Source organism: Crocodylus porosus, unplaced genomic scaffold (assembly GCF_001723895.1).
Source record: "Crocodylus porosus isolate Cpor-Errol unplaced genomic scaffold, CroPor_comp1, whole genome shotgun sequence".
NCBI lineage: Eukaryota > Metazoa > Chordata > Crocodylia > Crocodylidae > Crocodylus > Crocodylus porosus.
In genome coordinates this window covers 2,575,336-2,587,714 of record NW_017728907.1, presented here as the reverse complement: position 1 = coordinate 2,587,714, position 12,379 = coordinate 2,575,336, and the positions used below count along the sequence as shown (strand labels likewise).

The 12,379-nt window shown below is 34.7% G+C and overlaps 1 protein-coding gene across 7 annotated transcripts in view; it reads right to left on the bottom strand.

The window, feature by feature from the left end:
- NTNG1 (netrin G1) overlaps window positions 1-12,379 on the bottom strand; it is a 287,091-nt gene that overhangs the window by 42,401 nt on the left and 232,311 nt on the right. For 2 of the 7 annotated variants that reach the window (XM_019530655.1, XM_019530651.1), the window contains exons 6-7: window positions 12,006-12,071; window positions 9,952-10,011 (exon numbers count right to left, since the gene is read on the bottom strand). The exons of 2 other annotated variants lie outside the window; for them this stretch is intronic. In XM_019530655.1, the coding sequence (XP_019386200.1) occupies window positions 9,952-10,011; window positions 12,006-12,071 (126 nt within the window). The remainder of the gene's footprint in view (window positions 1-9,951; window positions 10,012-12,005; window positions 12,072-12,379) is intronic. 3 more of the 7 variants (XM_019530649.1, XM_019530652.1, XM_019530653.1) reach the window with 2 other exon arrangements.

Below are 12,379 nucleotides of genomic sequence, written 5' to 3'. Positions count from 1 at the left end.
CCCAAAAGTTGTACTTATGCAGATACGTAAGAGCCAATCAGGGGCATAAATGTGAAATGGGATTTAGTCCTATCTGTAAATAACATACTATCCCACAAGATGGCAGCTGAATCAAATGGTCAAGGCAAGAACTGCCATTGACTTCAATCACATGCACCAATAAGGAATACTGGGATTGTATTTTGCTGTAAATAGTGGCAAATAAATACTAGAATAAAATAGCTTTTATGCTGAGCTTCTATGTGAAAGTTTTAAGTCAAGTTACTGGGAACTACCCACTACACTTCAAAAAATATTAAAAGTTAGGCTTTTATTACCCCAACCTGCAAACACTAAGGCAAACACTAAGGCATATGTCTAACTGCATGCATTTGAATCAACTATGTGTGCATTTAACTACATATTTTTGTATAGGTCCCTTGATACCCATATATATTAAGCATATGTCTGAGGGCATTTATAGACATGCTTCGGGATGCTTTAATTAGCACAGCTTCAAAGGCCATGCAAATTAAAAGGACCCAAAGTATCCCTGCACTGAAAAATGGCAGCAGGAAACTTTGGACTAAAGCTCATTGACCAAACTTTGCTTTAAAGTGCCCCATCGCCACATTTCAGCATGGGGATGCTGATGCATGTGACGTTGGAGTCTGCAGGAGCATGGTAAATACCATACTCCAGCAGACTCGATTAATTGAGTTTGCTCCAACATGCTGAAATTACTGCAAATCAGAGCAGCCTCCTTGCATGTGTACAGGAGCCCTGGATGTCTGCAGGATTGGCATCTTTTTAAGGAGACAATAAATTGCCATTCAGTATCTGTTTCATAAGGCAAGGAAATAAAGTAATTACTCTGGGTCTACTTGGTGATATCCATGGTATTATGAACTCTAAGTGGAAGCAGATGTATCTATGTGGCCCACAGCTTCTTGTTCAAACTTTTCATCCCATGATATTAAGCACATGCCTTCGTATTACTTTCATGTAATCTGTCATACTGGAGAATAATTACATGACATTTAAAGACATGGTACTTGACATTAATATGGAAGTGCTATCAAATTAATCAGTAATTCCAAAAAAAAATTTCACTATATATGTAGAAAAAAGTAGCTAATGTCCTGTGCAAAACAAAAACAATAACAGGATTTTGTAAGTAATATATTCAAGTGCAACTCTTTAAGATTTTACTAATATTCCTTCTTCAAAATGAAAAATTCAAAGAAATATTTTTCACTCCCCCTAAAACTACTGTTTTGGAATTTGGCCATGATTAATTAAAAAAATACATTGAACTGACCACGCATGCAATTTTGTGGCCGAATGATAAATACTAATAAAGTTAGGTTTGAAAGGATTTTTTTTGCATGACTTTACAAATTTTACAAAATAGTTTATTACACTTATTTCTTTCCAACCTATGGGTCCTAAGAACATGAAGAACGTTATTAGATGGAAGCCCACCTCATAACTTGCTCTTATTTGAATTCACTGGTAAAAAACCCCCTCCATTATTTGATTCTCTGTCATTTCTCGAAATAACATATTGTATATTTCCTTCATTCAGTTTAACCTTGACTAATATTCATGGTTTATCTTTAATTTTTAACCATATACTTACCCAGATATATTTTTATTTTGATTTGATTAGTATCAGTATATCATAAACAGTAAAATGTCTGACTTCATAAAATAAACTTATCCAAGTATTTTTAATTTTCCTAAATACTTTATCTGAAAATGGGGAAAACAAATTAACTGGAAAAATAACATTTTCATAGAAAAATACCAATGCAAATTATTTATTAGCTTATTATAATTATTTCCTTTTCATGTGATCAAAACTCAAAACAAAGAGTGAATGTTGTTATACTCTGGGGAAATCAAATGAGCATTTCCAATAGAGCAAGACACTCTGCAATTGACTCTGAGAGGTGCTGAAATCAAGAGGAGTTGATACTGTTCAGCACCTTGCAGGTTTAAAAACTCAAGAGCCCCAGTTCAGGAATGCATTTAAGGATACACTTAAGCCCATCCCTTTTGAAGAAAGTACTTAATCATGGCTTGAAGTCCCACTTAAGCACTAGAATTATCTTCTGAACTGGAGCATCAGTACTATGTAGGCTTTTGCATGCAGTATGATAACTACAAGCTGAAGGAACTGTTATACTGCAACAGTAATATTTTTGAATTAACATGAGTGAAATCATTTGACAAGCAGTAATTTTGCATTTGTATGGCTTGATCCTGCAGTCATCTCACAATGTATAGTTCTTGTGGGAGTCCATGAGAATTCTGCTTGAATTAGGGTGGCAAGGTCAGGAAATGCATTGTGTATATTTATTTTTTGAAGAACCTTCCTAGTTAAATTAAAGATTTCCAATTTTATTACTGCTGAGTCTGTGGAACATTGAGATCTGCACAGTTGTTCATTTTGCTAACTCATTCTAAAGGTATCAATTGTAAATTATTTTTAAAAGTAATTATTTTTCACTCCTGCTTTACTAAATTTCTTCTCTGCCTCTCGTGAGAACTGGTTTTTTCCTAGCATTTCATCGTTTGTGAGGTGGCAAACTAGTAACTGTGCCTATAAAACAAAATCTAAAAAAAATTATTAAATAACTATCCATACCTGTTAGCCTTATTTAGACAATTTAAATTATGATTTTGATGCAATGATGACAATATGCCTTTTCCGTATCAAGCATTTGGCTGTGGGGTGTCATGGGGTGGTGAATACTTCTGTTCAAAAGTACAGTATTTGGCATACATGTTAATTTTATTTAGTAAAACAATATGAATTCATGATTTGCTACTTGTCATATTGAAGTTTATATTAGCTCAGCTTAATTACTTTCAAAGGGAATCGCACATTTTTATTTCAGATGATGGGAAGCAAAGTTAAAGAGGACACATGAAATATACAGTGTGTGCATGTGTCTTGATTTTTTGTTTAAGAATTTATTTGACAGGTTGCAGACTGGAACAAATGATAGCAATCTAAATAGGTTCTGGCTGTATCTTTCCAATGGATTAAAAGATATTTTCACATAAAATGTGACTTCACTCTGAAAATTTGCCAATAGTCTATTTTTGAATTGTACAAATATATTACTGTTCAATCCCATATTAACTCTTTGGTTGCTCTCTGATAAATACTGAAAATGTCCCATGGTAAATGAAGAGAGAGGAAATTCAGAACTGATCATACTGAATATTATAGTATAAAAAATTTCACTTAAGACATTACAACTCTGTTCATTATTGGGATACACTTATTGGGCAATCTATTATGTAATGACCAAGCTGTGAAGTTGTATTTTTAATATACTACATTAGATTTTCACCTACCTATCTCACTATATGAAGTTTGTGATGATACAAAGAGGCTGTACTTTACTTTAATGGAACATCTTCCATTTTTTCCCAAAATATCATTCTTAATAATAATATTCTATTGTGGAATTATCTTTATTTTAGGAGCTTGGAAGTTTACAGTGATCATATGATGGTAAGTATTTTCTGAAATGCTGTTTTATTTAAGGAGTCCTGCTTCAAAACTGCTGTCATGATATGACCCAGGAAAATTAAATTTTTAAAGTTTGGTAAACTGATAAAGCTTTCAGTGTCTTTTTCTTGGATATAATTAGTTTGAGAAATTCTACTGTCACAAGTACTCAAATGCAGTCTAATTCCATAGAGGGAATTGATTCTGTATATACATCTTCGTATGTGAGAGTAAAATTTGGTAGTGTTAGAGTGATGTTGTAGCCATGATGGCGCAGGAACAATGTTAGAACAAGAGAGAGTGAAATTTGTCATGGTTATATTTATTTTTGAAACTGGAGAACTGGAAGTGTGTTAGAAAACGGATGCTAATCTTGCTGTCATATTCACATTTCACATTGAGACTTCAGTGAGGTTCTACATAAAAGGTCCAATTGCAAGGTTGGATCCTATGGCTGAAGTTTCAATCTTTCAATCCTTACATGTGTACAGATCCCATATTGTCCCTTATGTGTGGAAAGACTGCACAATCAGTTTATCATTAGGCTTCTGATTTTCGTTATATTACAGAAATTCAAAATATATGCTTAAAACTGGTGCAAATGAATTAAAAGACTACACAGGAGATGCTCTCATCCATTGAAAACGCTCATTCTGGCTCAGCTGGAAAATGAACAGCAGTGGTGCAAATTGCTAGCCTATATCCTAGTGGCTCCCAGAAGATGAAAAGGCGCAGAACAGAAGCCAGAATTATAAAGTAACTGACCTATGCATACATTTTCATCGTCCAGCTCTGCAGAAGCATTTCTGAAGTAGCCCAGCCTGCATAACTCACAGTGCTGCCCTCTAGTGTTGTGTTTACAGCTCACGCAAATGACTATATTTAGCAGCTTGATGTAACTGCACCGGTTGGAGTGGCCGAAGCATTCACAGTCTTGCAAGGAAGAACAGAAATGTATACAAAATGTATACAGTAGCAGAGTAATAGCACATTACATGCTTTGTAAAAATGAAGTATGAGTAGAAAATGAGTGAATGGCAGCACAGACATGTTAATTAATGTTAACACATGGACAACAACAGATGTTTCATCTGACATGAAAATGACATCTGTTTCAGGCAGGTTAGAATGATCAGACTTTTATGACATGACTTTGAAGATCTGATTGTAGTTGGCAGATCTGATGGAACTGAAGCATTTGCAGTTGTAAACCTTTCAAGGTATGGTAGGCTCAGTTTCCATTGATACAAATGCATATCCCTTGAGATGGAAGTAATTAAGACACATGTGCAAAACTTTCTCATAGTAAAAAAAAAAAAAAGGAGAATAAAAAAAAAATTATAAAACATTAAATACAAGGGACACAATTGTCAAAGATATGTGCCCAAAGTCTTGCACTGAAATAAAAAACCCTGCTTCTTATGTTATTCCCAATTAAATCAATTGCAGTTGACAATGCTGGGCATCACTGAACTTGAGGCTTTTTCATTTAGGTGCCAAATGCTCCCAAGTTTGAAAATTTTGGCCAGCATACCTCAAATTAATTATTTGATACAAAGGAAAGGAACATGGATGAGCTCTATTTAAACATCATTTAAATGATAGTTTCAAGACATACTTATGTCATCTTTATACCAATGACAAAGCTTTCAGGACCAGGAAACAATCCTGTAAATTCTGATATTCGTATAGAATAGGAAGGCTTTCTACTTTATTCATCTAAAGTTTTGTGTATTATACCAATTCTGATTTTAGAGGAAAAATTAGATATAACAATCACTTAAATATTTTATTTACGAAACCAAGTTATGGCTTGGGAACAAAAAGATGAGGAATAAGGGACGTAAGGGAGGTTCATGGTATTGTACAAGACTCTTGGGGATATCTCCCTTGGAACAAAATTCCAGTCATCTGTGTTCATGAAAGGAAGTAATACGCTGTTGTTTTCTAGTAATACATCAGGAAGTAAACACAAGTGAGGGAAAAGCCTTTTTAAGGTAAAGAATATAATGGCACAAGAACAAATAGGTAAATGTAGGCTGGAAATTAGAATGATGGTTCTAATTAGAACTATAGGATATGGGGCCTGCAATTGCAGGGCACTCCATGACCCAAGCCTACATTCTTAAATTAATCTATTATTACCTAAGGCCATGTAAACACTATAGGAAAAGGGAGAGAAAGAGAGACAAAGGCCCCAATCCTGCAAATCCTAGGAAATCAGAATACTGCTAAGACTGCATGGATCTCCTCTAAAAATAACAGGGCTTCAGGGGAACACAGCAATTTGCAGAGTCAGAGCTTATGAATATGTATCCTGTTGTATTATATGAGTAGCAATACTCAACATACAAATTTTGCCTATATGTAGTGTCTATTTCGACTGCAAGCTCTGTGGCACAGGGACCATCTTTTATTTAGTTAAACAGTGCTTAAGTGAAAAAGAGGTCTCAACTGTGAGATATGGTTTTTGCTGATAGCAGAAAATAAATGTTAAATAATATTTACATATACCCATGCCTGTCCTCTATAGTGTTATAACTAAATATACAGCTGAAGCAATCTTTTCCAATTCATTTCAGCATGGTAATAAAGAGGCTTGTATCTTCCAGCAAGAATGTAGGCTGATGTGTGTATGCTGCTTAACACAATGACAATATGGTGTTATAGTGGTAGACTCAAAGCACTACTATTAATAATGTTCCCAGTGGTGGAACCTTACTTGTAATTTTAAATTAAAAAAACTCAGTTCTACTCTGTAATTATATAGAAAAATGCCAAACTGTAAAAAGAGCAATAACTAATTGGAATGTGTCTGCAAGAGGTAAATTATTTTTATTGATGTCACTAACTCAGTTTTAATTGATGTTGACTCCTCAGGAAGTAACCATATCTTGGCAGATCTTAGCATGTATATGCTATACTTGCAATACCAATAAATGGCTAAAAATATCATGCATATATTTATCCTGGTTCATCTGGTCAATGAGTTTAAACAGCATGCTAAACTGCCAAATTGGTAATTCCCATCATTAGAATTAGAAACACATGTGAGATATGGGTACCTGGGCCTAAATGCGGAAATTATCAGCAAGTCAATGGAAAGACTGACAAACAAAGGGGATACTGAAAATTGTCAACTCAAGAAGTTGGGGGGGGGGGGGTTTCATAACCCAAGGATGAATGTTGTCTAGGTTTATGATGTCTGATCACCCTGTCCTTGACTTTTTTCATGACTTTTTAGCATCAGAGACCCAAGTTCAGAGGTGATTCATCTGGGGCAAAGGTAGTTCAATCAGCTGGGCAGATGGAGCCAGAAGGACAGGGAGTGAGGAGCAGAAAGGAGATAGGAAACAGAGCAACTAGCAACAAGGATAGATAACTAGAATAGGAAGTGCTGGAGACAGAGGCAAATGGAGGTACTCATATTCTAGGGAGACAGTGCAGCCACTCCTCTGTAATACCTTTAAATAGCTAAGCTACTTTGTGTGGTGTGGACCTATTAGAAGCAAGGATATAATAGCCAATCAGACCAGACATGTGAGGATGAGTCATCATATTTGCATGTGAGAGTGAGTCTTTACATGAGCCTTTGTACCTCTGTCTCTCTGGTCTGACAGAGGCTGTACCGTCTGCTACAGCTGCCCAATTGGTTTCTGAGATGAGGCACCAAATTTAGTGGACTCCCAATCAACAGTTTTGGCCATCTATGGTGGCTGCATCGTATCAAATGATCAGGATATCAATACAAGGGCTTTCTTCATAAGGAGGTGATAATATAGCTGATGATATTACTTCTAAGATAGCAGGGAGGAATCAAGAAAATGATTGTGATATGACCTTCCAAAAGTATTACTGAGAAAATGTTAAAATTATAGTTACAACATGTCGTGGTAGAGCTGAAAGATAAAGCCTTTCAAAGCAGGATAAATAAAGCTGATATTAACTGATTACATTCTTGTAACAGTAACTTGCTCCAAGGTACAGTTTGGGCGAAGGAAACACCTCCTGTAGTTATCAGAGACTCAGTCTGACACATACACAGATGTATATACAAGCTAGTTATAGTAGTAGACAACTATACATTTGTATTTGTTGCATTAATGACAAAGAAAACTAACACACGTATCTTTTGAACTTGGTCACATTCATGTGGACTTCACCACTTTGTTACAGTGAGATCACTTTTTACTGCATAAGAAATATCAGTTAAGTTAGGACAGCTATGCTAAGATTTAGGTGAAGATTTGTGCACATTGGTCATTACGTTAATAAAGCGTTACATGAGATGGAAGTACAACAGGTAATCTCAGAAACAGTTTAACTGATCAAGAATTAGCTGTAGTGGAAAGTTAAAATGACTAAACATTGTTGACATACAACAGTTTTTATTTTATTGGTCAATAAGGTAATTAAAATAATGAAGTTGCTGCTTTGGCCTGTAAAGTACCTTTTATATCACTCTTTTTGCAATGGCAGTGTAAAGGAGCCTCCTGCAGCTCATAGAAATTGTTACCACAGATCAGTATAGCACATTATACAGAACTGTATCCTATATCATGCCACCTGGGAAGGTAATACATGACACCACTGTTAACTGTTTACTCTCCTACCCAGCCTAAGAACTTGTGAATTACCCTAACCAGCACACAGAAAGGCCAGAAGATGACATAATGACCTCCTTATCAAAATTGGCTGAAACACAATTTTAACTTCCTACACACAGGTTTGTCTGCCAGTCAAACCAAATTTTCCATCAAAGGCAAAGCCCTACAACCACCGATACAGAGGGAAAAAGGTGGCAAAAGCTAGGGTACTAATAGTCTAAGAAGAACAACAAAAGGCAACAATTTACAAGGTTGGCAAACAATGCTTTCAGGTTTAAGTACCACATATCAGAAAAGACATGAACAAATTGAAGACAGATTAAAGCTGAGTAACAATAAATGGTAAATGGTTTGGAAAATTAAAGCTCAGAGGAAAGGTTAAGATAGCTGGGTATGTTTAATGTTAAGAAAAGGACAGCAAAGATACCCAAGGCTAGATTTGATAACCATCTCTCTGAATGATTCAGGAATTGTCAAATCCCTTGCCAAGATGCAGAGGGTCAGGCTTTATGAACCATTAGATTTGTTTTCCAATGAAACCATTTGATGGAGATAATCCATCCAAAATTGCAAAACTCAAGGTTATAATTGCATTTTAAAGGAGACAAAAATAATGCCAAACACTGATCATTTTATTCTCATATTTCTTTCACTTTACTATGAGGAAATGCCTGTGTGCATTCACATTTTTTAAATGACAGGTCCTGCTCAGACTTTGATACATGACCAGTGAAACTGTTACATGAAACAATTATAAAAGTATATGAAAGAGAACCAAAAATTTGAAACAAAGACATTCATTGGGTGATGCTTGAGACACCTCTTGGTTCCAGATTTTAACTAAAAACTAAAATTATTTCAAGGAACAGGATTTAAGAGAGACCTAAAATGATTAGTCTTGTTTTTTTTTTTCACTTCCTGACTAATCTCCTTCCCTTGTCCTCACCTATACAAGCGAAAGACAAACAAATTAGATTTTCAGTGTAACCTTAGCAATAACTTGTTTCATAACAAACAATATGGCTCATTATCATCAGTTTTATTGAACAGGTCAAACTAAGTTCAATTTTTTGTTAATAAACCTATACCTTATCAACTTCAATTTCATGAATAATGAGGTAGTGACAACAAGAAGCATGGAAAACTAAACATCTTTTATATATACTCTATAGAGATAAACAGATGAGGGAAAGACAAATGGGAATTTTTTTTCTAACAGACATCAGACTGTGAATGACATGTAGCTGCCAAAGCTTGTTGGTAAGTCATTTAAGGCAACAATGATAACCTTTCAATATGCCAATATAATTCCACTCTTTTTATAAAAACATTGAAATATCAGGTCAAGTGTAATACAATGCATGCCTATAAATGACATATATTCAGCATTAAAGCAAAATAAAGATGTATGACATACTTACAGTGGAACAGATAGAAGACTTAGGATACAGACAAATGAACCTTTACATATTGCCTGCCCTCAACTAGTTGGTTTATGTATCCTCATTTATAGTCTATGTAAATTAGTGACAAAAATAAAACATACTAGTTTTCTAAACAACAACATGAGCTGGCATATACGTAGTCACATTTAACTCCTTAAAAACAATACTTCACTATGTTATATATAAGCGGAATAGGAAGAATATTTTTTCTGCTCTTTGCTATCTATGGCTTTATGTTCTTTGTGCTACTGAAAGCTTCTATTTTTGTCAACAAACATGCCTCAGCAATAAGCTGATAGGTACACTTCACAGATATTCTAGATTCATACAGTGCAATGTTTTCACAACACATAACACCATGAGATCACTGTATGAATCCAAGAATTCCTACCTCTCTTGTGGTTTGCAACTTGAACAGAAGAAACAGTTGACAAAGCTAATTTGGGAGCAACTGGATAGGTTTAAAAAAATGAACAGTAAATTAGAAAGGTATCATACAAGAACAAATCAAAAGCTTAAAAAGGAAACACAAATCACTAAATTTTAATTAGCTTAACAGACTTATTCTGAAAGTAAAAGTTGGTACTGAGATGAAAATGGGTGAAACACCGTCAATGGTTTAGATATCAAAGATGATAATGTGAAATGTCTTAAGACAGAATGGAGAAAGTCTCTTATAACTCTCTTCTTTGTTCTTAATTGGCTCTGCGTTAGATGTTACCTCCTAAACCCATGATTGCTCACTATATAGAAAGAGCAATGGTGGCCTTATCAAATGTATGTTCATGTGTTCTGTCCTAACTTTGCCAAAAAGAAAAGTACACTGATAAAATAATATTAAAAAAAGGCTTAGTGCTGTAATAAGGGTCTTATAATGCTATACTTCAAATACATGACTCCAGTATTTTAGTTCTGATAAATATTAAGTTCCATTACAATATGCTGCAAATATGTTATCTCAAACACAGAATCTTTGAAGTATTGTGTGCTTCATGTTCTCTCATAAAAGGTAAAAGCTACATTAATTATGTGTTTTTGGATGGAACAACGCATGATCTTACAATCTTCACAATCTTGCACTGCGAAGTGATGTTAAGTTTTAGATCCCTTTTAGCATAATTTGTCAAAGTATGAAATCCATTGAAAATGTTCAATTTATAAAGTATGTAATTAATGTAAACTAAAATATACTGTTAACCCTTATAGAAAGCAGGTCACAAGGAGCAGATGGAGATGCCTAGGAAATATAACATGACATAATTGATTATGATGATTCTGTTAGTAACATAAACATCTGGAATAGTCTCAATTTCATCAGTATGATTCCAGAGTAATACTGTAGTCCTTCCAATCTAACTTCAGAAAAAATTGCTAATACATTTATTTAGCTTAGCAGGTATTTCCTGGATCCCCCTTTTTGCTCATTTCCTCCTCCATCTGTATTCATTAGAATTGAAAAAGAACATCTTGTGTATAAAAACATAGCAAGATTTAGGCCAAAGTTTTGCAATATTTTTTTTGGGGGGGGAGTGAGGAGGAGGGATGGGATGACAGGGAAAGGGTGCAAGTCAAGGAAATTTCATGTTAAATAATGAAGGGTTTTATATCCGATTCATTGCTATTTGTAGAATAGAAACTAGTATGAACACAAATTACACTGCATTTTAATTTATATTTTATTATGCATCCTGGAAAATCTCTCTATCCCTTTCTGCAGTAATCATCATGCCACTGTCTGTCAATAATCATTTTTTGTGCCCCTGGAATTTAGATGTAGAAAAATTGCACTAGAGATTCCAGAGAGATTGCTGTGACTACTAGAGGAAATGTAACTTATAAAGCACAAAGAATACTACTAGAAACAGCTCTTCTGTGACCTGACATGCTAAAAATGGAGAAAAACAGATTCTGAAAAATACAGTATATGCAATTGTTAAAAGGAATTCCAGGAAACTATGCTTCTGCAAACCCCACAGAACTGTCTTGCTCTATTCAGCTGAGTTCTGAATACAAGCAAAAATAACATTCATTTCACTTAAGAAAACAAAGTGGAAGAGAAACATGAAGAAATGGATTTGATGTAGACAATGGAAATCTCTGGCACTCCAAGATCTTGACACTTACTCATCATGCAAACTGTGATGTCTGTACAATTTTGGGTTTCTCTGGGAAGCTGCATTCAATTTAATCTAGAAGAGTGCTTACAACTCTGGTGCTTGCTTTTCCATTTTTTTTTGCCACAGGGTTTCCAGTGCACAAAGAAACCCTTTCCATGAAAGGATTTGTTTTATGATAACTCTCCACAAATTGTTTCTGACAGAATAACATCTCTTAGTACCAAGAGAAAAACTAGATGAATTAGCATTGTTATTGTCATCCACAAGTGGGGTTTTATGAAAGCAATTTAAGTCATTTTAGATCAGTAGGAATTTTACAGAATCCTACCTTGATTTGGTTTAGAAACCTCAAGGGAAGAAATATTCGGCCATATCCTATCAAACTTTGGAGGATCTGCATGCATCAGGAAAAATTAGGATTTGTTATTTTCATCTGTGATACTGTTCTAAACAGACAAGTGTATGGACAAAGACATAAACCACAAACAGCTGCTACTGGACTCATCTTTGATGCACTTGAACAGTACATGACTCCCACACTGAACAAGAACAAGCAATTGATGATTCCCAAAACACTGAATGGACATTAACTACTGCGTGTGCGTGCAGCAATCTGTATTTCATCATTTTAAATATTAAGGGTATAAAGATGTGTGCTTATATAAATAAATGTATATATTTATATAAATAAATGCAAGGCTA